The sequence below is a fragment of the Anoplophora glabripennis genome, unplaced genomic scaffold (assembly GCF_000390285.2).
Source record: "Anoplophora glabripennis isolate ALB-LARVAE unplaced genomic scaffold, Agla_2.0 scaffold480, whole genome shotgun sequence".
In the NCBI taxonomy this organism is placed as follows: domain Eukaryota; kingdom Metazoa; phylum Arthropoda; class Insecta; order Coleoptera; family Cerambycidae; genus Anoplophora; species Anoplophora glabripennis.
In genome coordinates this window covers 196,006-215,698 of record NW_019416566.1, presented here as the reverse complement: position 1 = coordinate 215,698, position 19,693 = coordinate 196,006, and the positions used below count along the sequence as shown (strand labels likewise).

Sequence of the window (19,693 nt, the reverse complement as noted above, 5' to 3'; positions counted from 1 at the left end):
TAATTTAATTTTAGTATTTGTTCGATGAGTGTTTTGAAAATGACCGGGAAGTTTTTATTTAGTGAACAGAAGAAGTGTTGAAAAATATCGGATAAGTTTTCCAAATCGTGTAATCCCCCATAGAGAAACATTTTCTAATGTTGAAAGACGGGCTCGGGCTCGAGAAACGGGTAAATTTTCAGTAGGTATCACTCTAGAACATGCTATTGCAATCAGGGCACAAGCACAATACGAACTTATTTTGAATACAATTGAAGATGACTCACATATTAGTACTAGAACTATCCTGACAAACTGGTATATCGCAAACTTCTGGCCACCGAGTGATCAGACGCAATCTACTACACACATATCATATCCAAAAGGTGCAAGAATTGTTACCTAATGATTTGGTTTTAATAAATGAATTTCTGTCAGTTTATTTTACATCAAGACATTCATTTTCAAAAGAAAATTCTCTTTACTGATGAAGCTTGTTTCACTCGCAGAGGTATTACAAATTTACATAATTATCATGAGTATTTCGATGTAAACCCTCATTCAGTAACTTTTCAACATTCCCAACGCGAGTTTAAAATAAATGTTTCGATCGATATTATTGATCGGTATTTAATTGGTCCAGTTATTTTACAGAATCGACCAAATGGCTAAACTTATTTAGAATTTCTCCAAAACACTCCCGGATCTACTTGACGAGGTGCCACTACAACTGAAACATTGGTTTATGCATGATGGGACACCCCCTCATTTCAGTAATATTGTTAGAGACTTTTTAAACCACCAGTATCCAAATAAAAAAATTGGTAGAGGAAATAATTGCCCACTTTGACCTCCACGATCACCAGACTTCAACAAATGCCACTTCTTTATTTGGGGAACGTTAACAGAATTTGTGTATTCCTCGCCAGTTGCGTCTCGAGCAGAATTGTGGAATCGTATTACGATTACACATTAATTAGAAACAATTAGCTGTTATTCGTTAGAGTAGACTTCAATTTTTGACGAAGAATAAATTTTATGTCTAAGAGAAAATGGTGATCATTTTGAGCAATTTCTATAACTTATTAGTGCAAATTAAATGTTATTCCTGTTGTTTTAAGTTGTTTGTTTTTCTATTAAATTATTCTTATTCCAACTTTTTTAAATAAATTTTAAATAACAGCTGCAATACGTATTATTAGTTTTTCGTTTTGTGTTGAAAACGGCAAAGTTTTTTGAAAACTAACAAGAGTAAGAAGAAGAAGTTTTAGAATTAAATTCCGCATAAAATAAAGTAACAACCCTTTAAAATGCTTCAATTGAACTCTTACTTATTGTCGACTAATGTTCTTGGTACACTCACACCGTGTATCTACCAAATTCGGTTTTCCTAATTCCAGGTCAGTTGCGTTAAATCATCCTATTTTGGGTTCCCCTACATGCAACTGCTCTGTGTCGGTTCTTATGCGAAACACCCTGTATATTCCGTTGCGACGTAAAACTACACAAAATAGCATCGTTTCTATAGAAACTATTTTATTTTCAATGGCGTATTAAATGCGATAAAAGTACGCTTTACACACATGTTTAATATTAATCTAGTAATAAATGTTAAAAAGATCTAAACTGTCACAGGAATAGCATATATTTGTTTTCGCTTTAAGTTCGCAATAATTCAACATGTTTACTAATAGAGACGTTTAATACGAGGAATGATGTTATTAATGTGATAAAATGTGTTATTGAATCCAAATGGTAACGTTATTGAATTACTGAATACCAGCTTTTCAAAATATGTATATGATTTCATAGGTAAGTATAAATTTAATACCTACCTAATTTTATAGTTCCTTTGATGTATTATTTAATAACTTTTTCAATATTATACAGAGTAACTACTTGCGCAAAATTTAAGGAAGAATTCGACGTCACGAAAAAAGTTTATAATATAAGCATATGAGTTGTCTACTTTTCGAGATACGGGCTGTCAAATTGTAAAAGAACTACTGATGACATTTAAATTTGGCATGTAACTTTTGTCATGAAGGTGAACTATGTAATTTTTACTTTTTTTTTTCTTTTAAGGTATATAAATTTGATTCACGGATAGGAAAAATAATCATAGTGCATGAAACTTAAAGATACATAAATGGAAAAATGTAGTAGGTGTTTTTAAAAATTTTATTTTAATTAGAATCTCCACCAAAGGAATTTTTAAAGAAATAGTCGTTTCCTAGGTACACAGTAACTGTGTTTAAAATTTAATTGGTAGAAGGAAAGTTCAATAACTTTTTTATCTATCACTTCCCATTAGATACCTTTTACACGAGCATATCAAAGCACGATTTGCATTTGATTTATATTATATTTATATGTACAGAGTGTTTTTTTGGCAAAACCGATTTATTTGCAGAATAAAATTTTTGTGATAATTGCAGGAAAATATAAAAATTCGCGATATAAAGCTTGTGTTTGGCTCAAACTTTATTCTTAAGTAAAATCGTTATTAATAATTCCGAATTTTTAATAATATACAATAGATACAATGCAATATTATTTGTTTCAGATGAAATGATTATTTTATTTTCACAATTAAATTAAAAATAAAAACATTGTTTTCGCGTTTTTATTTTGGAACGCTCCAAATAACAAATAACATACCTATTCCTCTGCATTCCAAGTTACTGTAATAACATCTCAATTACATGTCGCATTTAATGAGTGTTTCGCCAAACAGGAGCATAAATAGAGCACAGTGCGCATGTATATTTTAAGACAATTTTATTGCCAATTGGTAATTTACTATCGGCGAGAAACTAGAACATAATGCAAATGTAAACTTCTCAACAATATTTATTGTGAAATGAGCACAAGGACTTATTTGAAAGTGCGGCTTAAAATTTTCATAATTCACCAGTGTTATTTAATACAATAATTATTATTTGTGCAATATGTTTCATTAATAAACTATTATTTACTGTATTTACAAACAATATGAGGTAACGACTTTGATGATATTTCGGCTTCAGAATAGGCAGCATTGTAATGATGATTGCAAGTGCTTTTTAACAATGGTACGTAAATCAATATAACTTACATAAGCAGTAGCGCCAGTGTTAGTAAGAATTTATCGAAATAAATAAATGAAAGGTGTCCCAAAAAAACGCAGGATTTCATATGAGGAAAAAAGAAGATTTTGTTAATTAAAAAGTTTTTACATATTTTTAAATGGCAAATATTGCCATTAAATATGAAAGAGGATATCGGCATACTCAACTTTTTTTAAATTTCTACCCACAAATATAATTTCTTATTTTAAAAATATGCATCATTTATAATAAATATTTGATATTCTTACGGTTACATGAATTCTATTCTCAATTTTAAGATCTACATAGATTTAATAGAAAAATGTTTTGTATTATTTAATAGTTTTGGTTAGATGATTGTATATATTTATTTTAAGAATATAATTTCTTTATATTTGGATACAAATATTTCTCAGTAATAAAAAAATATTTTTTTTCAAAATTAGTATAGTTTTAAATTAAGAAAAACGTGTATTTGGTTTAGTAATTGATTGAGGTTTAATTAAATATTAGTATACAGGGTGTTTTTAAATGAAGTAGCAAAAATGGTACCAGTGAATGTAGAGCCAAAAATAGGATTGAAGTAAAAATACTTTATATGAAAGTTCGCCCTAAGACGATATACCCTCTTAAAGGAGGGGATTGAAATTCACATTTTAATTTTTTTCTTTAACATGAGGAATGCTAGAGACACGAAACTTGGTATGAGCATCCTACTAATAAAGAGACAACTTTTCAATATTTGTTTGATCATTGGCGTATTTTATAAAGGAGTGAAACAGTCAACCCCATTGCAATATTTTATTAGAAATTTTTTATATGAAGCAAAATATTTATTGGGAAGACTGATTTATTGCGCAACTTTTTTACCTCTTGTAATTTTTCGATAAAACCGATAGTTTTCTAGTAAAAAAAATAGATGCGTCATCGTTCACTAAAGGGGTAATTGCGAAAATTTGTAAAAATAAAGTAGGCGGATGTCATAACAAATAAATTGTTATTTATCATGACAACAAAAGTTCAAGATCAAAATTTAGAAATTCAATAGGCACCAATAATTCTTACAATGAACTTGCTGAAACTTCACTGTTCTGGGGGTTTTGAACATCCTATAAAAAGAAAATATTCTACAATTTTATGTAACATTCATTTCTTTAGAAAATATCAAATAATGAAATTTCTCGTAACACAAAGTGTCATGTGTCCCACGTTTGTGTCTTTTTTATTTGTAAATTTATGGGAAAATGTTTTTCTTATATGGGGTGTCCGGTAATGGATAACCTTTTAACCGTGGATAGGGGACTCTAAGGTCGTTCAGAAAATCGACTTTTGTCTTGGTACAAAGTCCCTTCGTTTTTCAGTTATTTCGTTTTTTTTTCGAAATTTCCGCCAAAGGTTACTTTATTAGTCACTACGACCACAAGAGAACGTCATATAATATCAGCACAATGCTGCCATCTCTTCGAAATGAAAATGGCGCACAATTTAAATCCTGCGTGGAACGCAGGAACACCCTTTATTTACAATTTTTTTGAACTACCAAAATTACGCTAGTTAGTTAATTAATGTCTACAAACATAATATTATTTCAGTAACCCATATAAATATTCGTGTTAAAATAATTTTTCTTTTATATATTAATGAAAATTGATGAACGCAGATTGCTCATCTCTATTTTTTTTCGTTACCTGTCAACAACTTTCCAAATCTTTGACCTCAGACAAATACCACGGCTTAAAATAAAAGTGTTGTAGGTACACAAAAATATTCTGAGTTTAAAATTCTGGGAATCAAGCAGGTAAGCCAGCGAAACTAATGTTTATATTTTTAGTTCTTAGTTGTCAACAAATGGTATCATATTTCGTTTATGATGCTACTGGATATTATTTTGCTAAAACCAACAACATACGTGATATAACCAAGGTTTCATTAGCCTACATAGACGATGTAAATAAAAATATGTAGGTTATACCTTATCTCTGACCTTAGAACCGGAATTGATACGAAAAATGCAAATAGAAAATGAAGCTTGTGCTGTACAATAAGTAATTTCGTTACCATCGTTTTAAATATTTGTCGTCGTGCAAGTTGTGTAAAATTATACGGCACGTGATACGAAATATACAAAGCACCCTGCATGTGAGGTCAATAGCTGGTCAAAAATTAATTTAGTGGAGGAAATTAATATGTTAAGTCAACTTAAGATTAAATGGCCTAAGTACGTTGAGCGCCAAAATATGATGTGTATGTTTTATAATTCGGTGGCATTGAACTAAATATGTTTGAAACATATTTATTTTTGGAAGGTAGGTACCTAGTTGGCCGAACAAAATTCATCCGTAAAACTGGTAACTCATTTTTTTCAAATTTTAAAGATTGTTTACGTCCTGCGACTAATATATAAAATTTTCTACATAATAATTAAATGTTTATAACTCCAATAAGTTTTATTGGAGTTCTACGAACTAATTTTCATTTTGAGGCATATGTTTTGCAGTTACATGTATATAAAATATATAAAATAAATGTGTACCTGTTATTCTTGACTTCATTTAACTACTACTAGTTTTGTTATGTAATAAATTGCATCATCGGATTAAGTTTTTAAATTGCAGTACTGACATTGCACGCTTTGAATATAATAAAAATTCTTAATCAAATGGATGGATGAAGATCGTTTGCATTTTATATAAAACTTTTTTCCAATAACAAAAAAATTAATAAAATAATGCCTGGAAGAATAGTTACGGTAATATTTTCTTTAAACAGAAAGTCAAATATATCAACGTTTGCTTTAACTTCTTAAACTAGAATTACAATAATAATAATAATACATATTAGGCCGCTCTTTTTTTACTCTTGAAAATTTGTTTGCCTCATAAAATTCGTATGTATAAGAAAATGACAGACATAGATTTAATTAATTATTAAACATATGTGATAGTTGAAAAAAAGGCCTTAAATGTAAAATTACAAATATAAACTACTTAACAATTTCACAGCCAAACAAAGTCAAAATTCATGACTTCACGACAAATTTCGGAGAAAAGTGAAATTTTTGGGTGAAACTGGTTCAAATATTGGTCAAAACTAATTTTTTCCTAAATTTTGTCCAAATAAATATAAATGATATAAAAATATATCATTTTTGTAACATTTTGAGGCACTGGACACCCATGACCTCAATATTTTTCAGAAAATCCACTATTTGGATGAAAATAAGCCCTAATATGGGACAAAACAGATTCTTTCTTAAATTTTGTCCAAATATATCATTTTCGTAGTAATTTGAGGCATTGAATACGATACCACTGGTGAAATTTACCTCTCACCTCGATATTTCTCAGAAAATCTAGAATTAGTACTTTTTACATAGGTACCAGGAAATTAAAAAAGTAATTTCTAAGAACTTCAGAAGAAGCATAAGGATTTATCACGTTTACCTTCAACATCAAAATCAAAAATTCCAAAATTATTCGCCACTCTGATAAAGAATGATATATTATTCATTATCACAATTTAGAACAAGCTACAGGATTTACAGCTATAGGATTAAATGTTAAAAAAAATCATAAGAATTTTAAACTTTAGGCAAAGTTGTTACGTGAAAATATTTATTGACTCAAGTATGGAATGAAAAAAATTAAACAAAAATTTTTATAAATTGATTAACAATGCTGTTTTTCGAGAACCACTAGATGGTTAGGTAGATATATTGCAAATGCAAACCATTATATTTTAAAGCCACATTTTCGCAGTTGTACAATTTTTGATAAAGATATGGTTATAATTGAAACCACTCCTGTCCTCGTTCACAGTGCCAATTAAAGAACGGAAAAACGTTATCGCTGAAGACAAGGATGATAGTTTAACAAACTTGGGAAAAATATGTACTAGATCGTTACTACTGACGGTGGTAACGACTAGATGGACCCTCTGAAAATATTGGTTCAGATATATTGACGATACGTTTATCATCTTGACTTAAAGGATTTTTGGACATTCGGAAATTCATTTGGAGTTGGTACCATGATGAACGCACTGTACAACTATTTTAAAAATTTATCAAACCAAGCTAAAAATATGTCAATTTTAATTATATTTATTTCAGGTCTAGGAAAATGGTATGACTAAAGTATGTTTCCTTCCCTTAATTCAACAATAAAATCGGGTAGAAATACATTTATTTGTAACATTAAAATTAGTGATATTAGTGACTATGGAAAATCGATTCCTATTTCTAGAATTGGGGGCGAACATAAAATATAATAAATCTGGTCTGTCGTGCAACACCTGCTTGTTGTAAAGCTGCTTTGTACTTTAGGGTTCCTCGTAACTGTCTTATATTTATAACGAGTTGAAGTAATATGCTTAGGTAATAGAGGCGTGAAAATCTTTGGAATAACGACTCCGAGAAATCACAGAATTGCCAGTAAATATAAATTTAAATATTTTTAGGTAACATATTTTTGTTTAAATGTGGTTATTGATTATTATAAATGTCATCCCACTACAACTTTTTGTTTATTTAGATTTTAAATCGAATTTGATATATCTAATCATAAGGAAGACCATGTCATAGGAGTGAGGCAGACAAAGAAGACTTAACCAAGCAAGCATTAATATCCTATATCTAATATCCTTAATACATTATACTTATGATAGGGTTTAATGGACTACATCTCCCTTACCATTAGAGATATACACATTGAACATCATTGTAATCCTGAAACAGCATTATACAGGGCGTTTCTTGTTGAGGACAAAAATCCAGGGGCGTATTATGTGGCCAAAAAAATGGTTTTTTGTTATATAAATGTGGGTTATAGGACAGCCATTGTCCAGCTACAGCGTGTCAAAAATTAAAAAAAACCGTTTTTAATTTTTTTCTAAACTGCTTATGAAACAAAAAATTACCAGCTTTAGAAACTTACCAGTGGCAGAGGTGTGGGTATCGTCGATCGTTATTTGTCAAAAAAAAATATCACTCTGTATAATATTACAAATAAAATAGGTAATCATATGCGTCATTGTGTTATCTTAATTTTTTGTTTCTTCACACTTTTTTGTATTCCACACTGATTAACAACAAAATTGATTTATTTAATCAAGTGCATTTTTACGATACTCATTACATTACTTAAAATAATAACAAAATAATTAATTAACAATCGAATTACTTTACTATGATTTATTATAACAAATGTTGGAAATGGCCACCATCAACCAAAATCCTTGCTTCAGATCTTCTTGAAACTGCAGCGCAAACACGTGCAAAAATTCCGGGAGTAGCTCTTATCACAACCAACTTTAACTCAATCAATATGACCCAAATCAAACGGATACCATCTCATATCTTCACTAGGTATATCTTTCCCTCAAAACATTAGCCCTAGTGCTCTCTCACCCTCACCCGTTTTATTCTCTGAAAATAAAAAAAAAATTGAAATTTGGCAACCTAACCTCTTAAAAATCAGTCGATATGACCCAAATCAAATTTATAGCACTTGGGCATGAAAGTACAAGTCTTTACGAGTATTTTAGAAAAAAAAACTCAAAAATCCCAGTGTGCGCTGTAGCTGGACTATGTCTGACCCCACATTTATATAACAAAAAAAACTTTACTTTTGGCCACAGAATACGCCCCTGGATTTTTGATCTATGAAAAGAACGTTCCTACGATTATATAATTCATTAGAAATTTAGCCAATAGCAATTACAAATTTTACGTAGTTACTATGTATTGATAAGCGATTATACTCTTGACGACGTGGTATAACCGTTTTGGTGTTTCGCCTCCTCCAACAATGTGAACTATGTCATGGTAACGATAGTTTTAACATTTGTCAATAAACGTCAGAAAAAATTAATTCATTATGTAATCGTATCGAATACCACTCGAGCAAACGAAAATATTCGATTATACTAACCTCCTCACTCGACGTATATCCTTAAAACACCACTCCAGCTACGCTGTCGTCGTGTTTCGCAGAATACGTCTCGTGACTCGGAAGTATAATCGAACATTTTCTATGCTCTTGTGATATTATAACTGATAATTCGATGGCTGACTTAATATTCTTGGAAAGCATAATTTTTATGCATGGATTCATTCCTGTAAATGAGGAAACAAAATTCTCGAACACCCTGTACTTCAATCCAATTTATTAATATGATAAATAACAATTTATTTGTTGTGACATCCGCATACTTTATTTTGACAAGTTTTCGTAATTACCCCTTTAGTGAACGATGACGCATATATTTTTTTTACTAAAAAACTCGGTTTTATCGAAAAATTACAAGAGGTAAAAAAGTTGCGCAATTAAGAGGGTATATCGCTTCAGGGGTGCAACTTTCATATAAGGTATTTTTACTTCAATAGCCTTATTTTTGGCTCTACATTCACTAGTACCATTTTTGCTATTTCATTTAAAAACACTCTGTATTTATAAATAAAGACGTATGCCAAACGTACTGAATTTTAACCTAAAGGGGTGTAACTACAATAGCAGATATTTTTCAAAATAATTTCATACAGAAGACTTTACTTTTTGGCAAGGAATTGCATATTAAAATATTTTGCAGCATTAAAAGAAACACCCTGTATAAAAAAGTCAATTTATTTTCACTTTTCTTTCTACTCCCAAAGTTATCAAGGAAAAAACTGTTACATCCTGTATACAGGCTGTATGTATCTATTAAGAAAAATACAATTTCTTCATTTCGCATCATATTTCATTACCGTGACCTTCTAAAACCAACGATCTGCAACCTTTTCTCCTTTATTTTTGTAAATGTTTACGACCAGTTCACAATAGAACCACTAATCCCCGTTTACTTGCCTTAAACCTTTCATTTACTTCCCGTAAAAGCAAATAAAACAAGGAGGCAGACTCGCAGTACAAGTTCGCGTTACGCAATCGTTCTTCAGCACTTGATGGTGCGAGTATAAAGTACACTTAAAAGACGACGGTTTTGCGGATTATCAATTGTCGGGTGAGTGCTCGTCGACGTCATCAGCGTAGGATAGGTCGTGCCCGACTAAAAATAACAAGAAAAAAATGTCGTTTTCTCCGTCGGTTCCATTGACAGAGCCGCTCGGGATGTATTTTTGATGCAGTTGGCTATGCATTTCAATGCCAACAGGTCATTCCCACACGTCTTGGCATTCCCAGACGCACGCAACGATGACGGATGGCGGCCAAACGGCCGTCCGCTGCCATTGGTTTTTTTTTTGTCCGAATCGCTTGGCCGTTACATCGAGAATAATTATCGTGAAGGATGAAACCATCTTAGACGAGATTTTTAAGGGTAGTCTCTAATCCAGCCGACTCCGTAGAAAACTGAGACAACAGATATAAATAAAAATCGAATGAATGCCAAATAAAAAAATATTGGCAGTGTCCGGAGAAAGCTTTAAAATTACAGTACTTAGTAAACAGTTTCGTAGATCTACGTATTAACAGGGTGTATAGTTGTTACGATGTCAATTGGAACCTGTAAATCTTAAAGCACAGGACCGTATGCACTTCTCCTGAAATTTCTTCCTATGCTTTGACCATGATGTGTCTCGTAATTTATACTCTAATAGCAATTCGGCGAGTCCGGTATTGGTAAACTAGTCTGCCTGATGTAGAAATGACGGCGGCGCGCTGCGCTGGTCATCAAAGCAAAGCTGTATTGGTCCACTAGGCCGTAAATAATTTTTTTGTATGGTACACGGGTTCACTTAGCTTTGCCGCTTTGCCAGTGCAGTGCAGAGCATTGCTTGGCGGGGTATGTTGTTACTGTTGCTAGTATAATACGTATTATTATTTATTAGTTGATATTATTATTTGTTCATATCGTAACCAGTAAAGAGTAAAAGTTATTAAAATAAATGTTATATGTAATTATCTAGTAATTTAGCGTAGCTCTCTGGGGACTCTTTGAAGCGGAGAATAACGAAATAACTCGGGAAAATCCCCAAATAGTGGAACCGGTTTTTGTCGAAAGCATTGAAACAAACTCAGAGTTTAAAAACAAAGATTTACACGTACAAAGTCAACATATTATATTAAATACATGAATGTTTGAAAATTGAAAATATTGAACAATGTGATAAAAATGTTAGGAAACGGATTAACGAATTAACTAAGATATCTATAAAAGGCCAATTTATCGCGTAATTAAAGAAGGATTGATCACGGTACAAAGAGGAAACGGAAAAATACAAAATTAAAGAAAATTGACGATTTTACCGGATGTAATGCGGCTCATAATTTATAATATGTATAAAGAAAATAAAGTTCCTACTTTAAACATGATTCGAGATAAATTAAGCGATTATCCTGATTATAATTATAAATTTTTAGATATTTTACGACATACTTTAAACATAAAAAACTTGACAATCGTGTGGTAATTATATGGTAATATAGCTCGGAATATAGTATACCTAGACGAGACAAGGCTAAATTTTTCTGGACATCTATGGATTCCGTAGAATTTATGAGTTAAATGTATTTATGCGGTTCCAATTGAGATCGTAACAACTATCATGCAACAACGTTTGAAAAATAAAGGATTGATTGTTCTCTTCATCNTATTTTAATGTATCTGCAAAGTAAATCATTTTTATGTCCAATTATAATAATACATTTGCACGGTAGGTATAATAAATATTTAATGGTTTTACCCGCAGTAGTGTTAATTTGTAATTAGGTAGTTTGAATAGTAGATCGTAATAGACCTTTTTAGTAGTGACGTCACATACGCCAAATAATAGGCAACCCCATAGTACACATTGTCATGAAGAATTTCTCAGTATTTTTACTAGATCGATTTTCAACCTTATTTCCTTTTGACGTTAAGTACCAAAAAAATGTCTTCTTTGTCATGATCTTAAATATCGCGATATTCTAACAATATTAGAAATATTTAAGAAGTTTCAAACCCTAAGTGACAAACTAAAAGAATTATAGAATTTATATTTTTTAATTTATAGAACATTATAGATAATTTCATGTAAGCGAAGTAGCCTAGCAACAGGGTGTAAAGTTTGGCTAAGGTTAAAAGTACGTCTATAATAAACCACTTGAAGAAAAAAAAACACTCGATAAACAGACTGACACAGCAGAGCACCCAGAAAAACAATAAAAAATACTTGGTAGAACTAGAAAATGCCAAGATTAAACAAGAGAAAATACACTAATGATGACAGCGATAACATTATCAACAAGATCTCACCTGCATACGAGGCTATTCTTTCCGAGCATGCGCATTATGAATAACACGGCTAATGTAAAATTTTTACTTTATTTAAATTTAGGAATATTCTTTTTTATCGTTTTTTGTAAGTTTTAAGCACATTAGTGTCTATTTTACTAAACACGTTGTTTGTTCTTAAATACTTCTCAATCCTTGTAAAAATAAATTAGGTAATTTGAAGTTCTGTACAATTTCAACTATGACAATTTGTTGCGGGTTGCCTAAATATATGACGTCACACTAAAAGAGTCAATAACTCCCTTTTGAAGCTTCTAAGTATACAGGCTGTGACTTTCGTGTGGGCAAATGTATGGCGGAATTTATATCATATAATCTAGAAATAAAGTGAATTGGAATGCAAATTTCCAATTTTTTTCACTTCATTTTACCTATCGAATAGAGTTATTGTTAATAATAATTTTTCAGTCATTTCTTTCATTAATAGTTTAATTGTAACATTTTCAATATTTATGGTACATTTTTTTCTTAAAAATATAGATTTTGAACTTCAAAATCCCTTTTCTACTTTTTCTCTAGCCATTATTTATAATAAAATAGGAATTTAAAAAAGTAATTTTTCGAAAAACTTTTTTTCAATCGCATTTTTTATCAACAATTTTTTTTTCAAACCTAATTACATCATTCGATTTCTCGGAAAATTCACCCCGGTTTTGGTATAAATAAGCTGTTTTCGTTGACAAATAAAGAAGACATAAAGGTGAAAATCCCAATCACTAGTGTGACCTTTAAGGTGATCCACTCCAAGTGTGACTTTTGAGGGTTAAGGTAAATAAAAAAATAAAATTTTATAATGATAAAAATGTTTGCACGTTTGCAACTATGTATTAAAATAGCGGAGGCGCCAGTTATAGTGCAGTGTTCACTAAAATAGAAAATTTCTCTAAAACTATTTATTTTGTGGATTTATTTATGGGATAAAAAGGACATTCTTTAATATTATATAGACCACACATCTGATTGAGCTTGAAAATATAGTTCAGGAGTTATAAACAAAAAATAATTTTTAATTTTCAGCTTTATAGGCTGAACGAAAAAGTTGTATCAAGTAATTTCTTGGGCATGCAAAATTGTTTTGAAAAATTTAACACAAGGGTCTTCAAAGGGAAATATAAGAAAAGTTCTTAAATTTGGACACAAATTTATTTTTGACATCCTGTTGCGTTATCACCGTGTACATAACAGGATTTTCTCATACCGTGTCACAACTTAATAAGGTTATTTCTATAAAATCAATTTATGTCGGAAAAGTTTAATGAACCAGGATCCAAAGAAACTTGTTTTCGAGTTACAAGGAAGTTGAAACTAAAAAATATATTTACTCAAATATATCTAACGAAAAATTGTCCCAATTTGCATACAGATATGTCTGCCAGTGGAGGAGATACTGGGGGAGCATTGTTACTAAGTAACTAATTTTGGATCTACGCCAAACATCTTCAGAAACCTAATGTTTTTCTTTTTGATTTAAATTTTGTAATATTTCATAAATAAATTAGAACATACACTCACAAAAATTGCGGAAATTCACATAGATATAAAATTTGTATCAGTGTAATATAACCATAACATTGTCTTATAATTATGTCTACAATTATCCACTTTTGTTTATTTTTGAAAATGAAAATTAAAGTGTTACGTTCCCTTAATTTTCCTTTGAAATCTGGCTTACGTTCATAGATCAATCCTTTGTTTCGAGCCGCACAAAGGTTTTACTTTTTAAAACAAACAGTCGTACCGATAATGAGGTTAGATACATTTATCTCAGGCTCTTCTGCTCGCCAAAAACATTTCAGTGCTTATTGTTCTCAGTAAGTGAGCCAGGCATTAATTTTGTCGGTTTGTTTCTGCTCTCTGCAAAATCACTAAATCGCATTGCAAGCTTTGCTAACTTTATAGTTATGTAAAGAATAGTATTTTTTACAGGCTGAAAGTGCAAATATTGGAGTTGTATTCTATGAATTTACAGCTTTATTATTGTTTAGATTTCTATTCTGAATTCAACGATATACACCCTGTATATTTTTAAACATATGGATTTCCGAGAAAATTCTATATTTGGCAATATAAACAGTTTATCATTTTAGTGCGGGGTTGCCAAGTTATGTAGAAAATTATTCGAATTTTGGAAAAAACATGACCTCGAAGAAGTTGTATTAACTTTCAACTACTTACTAATACTTGGAGCAAAAATATTTGACAGAGTTATAGGCAAATGTTAGGCAAAGACTCCTATATTAGCTAATATCGATATTTTATACAGGGTATTTTTTTATAATACGATCATTTTTAGAAGGTTTAATTTAATTTAATTTGATTTTCTAAAATTTTTCAAATGGAACACCCTTATTTTATTGTTCTATTTTATTTACATATGGGTCCACTTCAACTTTTATTAAGTATGTTCTATATCTAAAATCGTTAGTTTTTAAGATATAGCAACATTTCTGAAAAAAAACTTAATTATATTATTTTATAGAATACTACAAATAAATATTAACTAATAAAATTAACTCAAAATGGAATTATAAATTATGAACTGACAAGTTGACACTATAATGTTACAGTTTTTTCCAAAGCCATTTCGTGCGACCGAAAATAATAAAAATTAGATTTTTCCAGAAATGTTGCTTATCTAACTTTAGATGTAGAACATACTTAATAAAAGTTGAAGTGGACTGATATGTGAATAAAATAGAACAATAAAATACAGGGTGGCCCATTTGAAAAATTTTAGAAAATCAAGTTTGACCTTTCTTAAAATGATCGTATTATAAAAAATATCCTGTATAAAATATCGATATTAGCTAATATATGAGCCTTTGTCTAACATTTGCCTATAACTCTGTCAAATATTTTAGCTCCAAGTGTTAGCAGTTGAAAGTTAATACAACTTCTTCGAGGTCATGTTTTTTTCCAAAATTCGAAGAATTTTCTACATTACTTGGCAACCCCGCACTAAAATGTTAAACCGTTTATATTGCCATATATTCTCGGAAATCCATATTTAGAAATATACAGGGTCTTCCATTTAAAAAATGTAATATTTGGCATGTCCCGTTTTTACTCATCGCCCTGTGGTTTCAAATTAATTTTGTCCTTTTTTGATTCTGTACAACTTTTATATAAACTTTTTTTCTGATGATGAATAACAAGGGAGTTATTTTACTTCCTCGCACTAATGGCCCACCCTGTATAAAGTTTACTTTTGTGAAACATGTATTACAGAAAAAGCATCAAAATATTAGTCAATACCGCACTATTAGCGCCCGGTCGCCTAATTGATAACAGACGTATTTTGACTAATCATGTATGCCTGGAAAACAAAAAAGAATACCTACAACAATGCCAGTAAATGTCATTTTAGCGTTCGCCTCCTAGTTTTTTACGGATTATACCTTTTCTGTGCCATTTACGGTAGGATGAGCTTGGTCAACATGTAAGGAGTATCCATCTTCACTTATTCTTCATTGGAGTCGCAAAATGAGAATTCCAATAGCGCACACTGAAAATCTGAATTCATATTCGAATAGAAAAATGAATATGGCCTTAAGATTGTGTTTCCTATTTATCATCTACAGGTTTTTAAATAAATCGAAGTAAATGCTTTATTTCTCTTCAAATACGTATTATTATATTAAACATTTCAATAATCTAATTTAGCCATGTTCCTCTCTGTAACATTTTCAGAGAATGTAATGTTATCGCACTAGATTTGAAACACCCTGTATAGGTAGTTGTTAGTAATAAACGCAGTCTATGTGTAGGAGTAGAATTACCTGCAAACTAAATTCATAAATTTATTCTCACGGATACGTAGACATCGAATTTGAAAAATTCTTGGCAACACATGTACTCGTAACAAATTTAAATTTGTTCGGAGTCCTATTTATTTATTTAGAAGTGTTTTAAAAAAAGTTATTAAATACTGCCGAGGTGGTTTTCAATATTGAATATTTCAATATAGAATAGGTACATAATAAATACTTCAAATTACACTTTAACGGTAATTTTTTTAATAATGCAAAATAGGTATTAATAATGTATAGGCAGCTAGGTATTCACGTGTTTCCCGTCACTTCTAGATCTTTCATGATTTACATTTTGGAACGCTATTTTACTGTACAGTTACATCGTTATAATATATTAATACAAATAAGTTTACTTTGAATAATAGACATTATTCGAACTGTTGCAAGTACCATTTTGCCGTTTATATAATATACATTGTCAATGTTGAATATTGCTTTGAGGCTGAAAATGGTTTGACTTAGTTAAAAACTGTCCTTAAAAAATTACCTGCAGTTTTGCATTGAATATGCTTAGCCCACTGAAATCAAGAAATTGTCATAAGATCAAATATTCGTTAAAACATACATATATCAAAATCGTAAAGTTGGTAAATCTCTAAAAATTCCCAAGAGATTTTACTTTAAAAAATAGTCTTTCTTTACCACTTTTTTTTTTATAAACATTTAGATTATCTCCAACACCATGGATAATATTTAATTATAAAAAGTGTGAATTAAAAAACAACTATTTAAATGTTCCTACATCCTTTTGGAGACTAGATACTTTTTTTCAAAAAATCACAGCGCCTCTGTAAAAATCAAAAGGGCTCCTGGGAATAAATCAAAATTCCATTTAAATACAAAGCTAAGTTAGGTTTTAAGCTTTAAAAATCGACTTTATAAACCCTTTTTTGTTATTAACTTTCGGAGAAACAGAAGGTTGAAGTTATGCATTGTTGACCTTGACGGGATAAAAAATAGAATTTTGCAAAAACTATTGGGCCCACAGCGCTCATCTTTCGCACAGTTTTGAAGAACAATAAAACTCACAACTTTTAGACATATTTATAAAATTCCAACAAATAACAACCAAGTTATGGATAATTAAAAAAATGCGTTTTTTAAACTTTTAAACAATTTATTCGACTTTAATCTTTAATCATTTTGTAGATATTTTTATTGCGCATATTTCGCCTGCTGAACATTCTCCTCTAAAATTAGTGGTTTTTCCAATATACCTATTGGGAAACCTGATTTTCGACCCAAATTGTTTAAAAAAACAACAATGTTGCTAATGAAAAAAATTGACTCACGAGATGAGACACCTTTTCTACTGCCTTCCCCTGCACATTTCAACAATAAAATAGCGGACGTCAATCCATTGATGTTCAAATATTACAGCGATGCGACTAAAACTAACCAGTAAACTAGAAGCTAGGAAATCTATAAGGTTTGATCAAAAAGTAATGAGAATTGTTAATTTTCTCGGAGAGTATTTATTTTTAATCTTTTAGCTTTGTGACATGACAAACACTAATCATTCGGTTATTTATTCGAATAAAGAAATTATTCTTCTTAATAACGAAAATGAAATTTGTTCTAAATCTATTGTTGCTTGAATCTGATGAAAAACATTATTTATTCTTTCTTCTAACTGTTCAGAATGTCAAAGTTGCTATCGCAGCCTACTATGTAATTTTATTCGAATATGAAGTGTGTTCTCATTTCGTTTTTTGAGTTTTACTCGAAAATCAGGCTTTTTTCGAAAAACATAAGAGAGAGGTAATTTGTAGAAAATTGAAAGACGAATATATTTTATTTAGAAAAATATGCTACCGATACCCTGTATCTCCGCCACTGGAGCAACTAAATTTTAGGAAAAAGCCTCAGATTTTGAACAATGTTTATATAAATTCATGTGCCACATTTCGAATTATTTCACTTACTAGTTTTTAAATTACATAATTAAAAAAATCTAAAATATTTTTTTTCAGTTTAACACTGAATCGTTTTAACAAAGCGTCCTAGATAAAAACTTTATACGAAAGAGTCCCATTAAAATTCTCCAAAGAATACGAGGTTTCATTGGTTATCGTTTATGAATCACCCTGTAGATTTAAGTTCTGTCAACATTTCATTATTTAACAATGTAAACATTCATAAAAATACATAAAACATTCCAGATTAATATTTTATGATCTTGAAGATCCTTACCAGCGATAGAGGTAATATTGACACATTATTTGGGGGAACTGATATAAAATTAAAACTCCCATTAAAAATTGGACGATAATGGAATGTGTTTATCTAAGTATATGAATAATAGTCGCTAGGATTTGTAACCCAGCAGCTGGGTATAAAATAAACAATTTATGTAACTCCTTAAAACACGTATTTAATTAACAGCCTGTCGGTTGGAATAAGAAAAATAATAAAGTGTGTTACATTATTGTGTTACATACACAAGTTAAATATACACGATTGAATTTCAATATATAATAAGTTTAGTTATATTCCTTATAAAACGTGATTGGTTTTGTACATAATTGTATACTGTTACGGAGTTACGTAAATGCACTGTGCTTTTAACTTGCCATTGACAGAACTGCTGGAATATTTAAATACTTACTATTCGGTAACATATACCTACAAAACTGAATATAAATACACTCTTTCTTCCTTACGTGCTTTCTGTAAATTTTTAAACAATTTAATAACAATTATCGAGATGAAATAATTCGATTTAATCAATTTTTACATGAATCTTCGTATTTTTTTCCAGATTGTGTAGTGCCTGAAGCAGCTGACATTTTGGGTTTAGAGCCAAGGTACCATCTCAGGTCAGGATATGCTGGTCTTCAAATAAATAACAATATGCATAAGGTAACAATAAATATTTTGTTTTTATTAATGTGTATTATACCAAAGTTAAAAAAATTAACGTAATGTCACCTACAATCTAAGAAACTATTTGTGTTATTTTGTTATTTTTTGACATACTTTATAGATATACAGGCACACAAGTCAAATTCAAACATTTTTTTTTAATAGACCGTAAGCACATCCATATTTGGAAACTATAGCTTTCTTAAAATTGCAGATCATAATCCTTCTGCAATTTTTTTAACAAATTTCGAAAAATCGGCTTATTTAATTACAATTTGTAGTTTTTAAGAGATTTTTTTAAACAGCTTCCGGTAATGTTTCAGTGATTTGTTTTATATTTTATTTATCTGTTTTTTTTTCACTTGACACGTTCCTACAAATTTAACCAATGGATGCAAACATTTTTTTTTAATAAAGCTCATTAATTTTTTGTTTAACAATCGCAGGAACACAATTAGTTCTATTACAACTTTGACATTTTTTTCAATAGTAAAAACGTCTATTATTTTATATTATGTTATCCAATAAAGCGATAAAAACAAACTAAATAAGATTAAATTAAACTTTCTTTTGTGAAAATCAATTTATTGCATTTCGTATGTAAAACACGAAATAAATGATAAAACCAACACACTTTCCAATTAATTGAGAAATTTCGGAACTAAATATTTTTCTGCC

General features: G+C 30.1%; 1 protein-coding gene across 2 annotated transcripts in view; it reads left to right on the top strand.

Annotated features, from left to right (window-relative positions):
• LOC108910086 (LON peptidase N-terminal domain and RING finger protein 2) overlaps positions 1–19,693 on the top strand; it is a 63,140-nt gene that overhangs the window by 32,517 nt on the left and 10,930 nt on the right. For both annotated transcript variants that reach the window (XM_018714592.2, XM_018714591.2), the window contains exon 2: positions 18,912–19,012. In XM_018714592.2, coding sequence (XP_018570108.1) covers positions 18,912–19,012 — 101 coding nt within the window. The remainder of the gene's footprint in view (positions 1–18,911; positions 19,013–19,693) is intronic.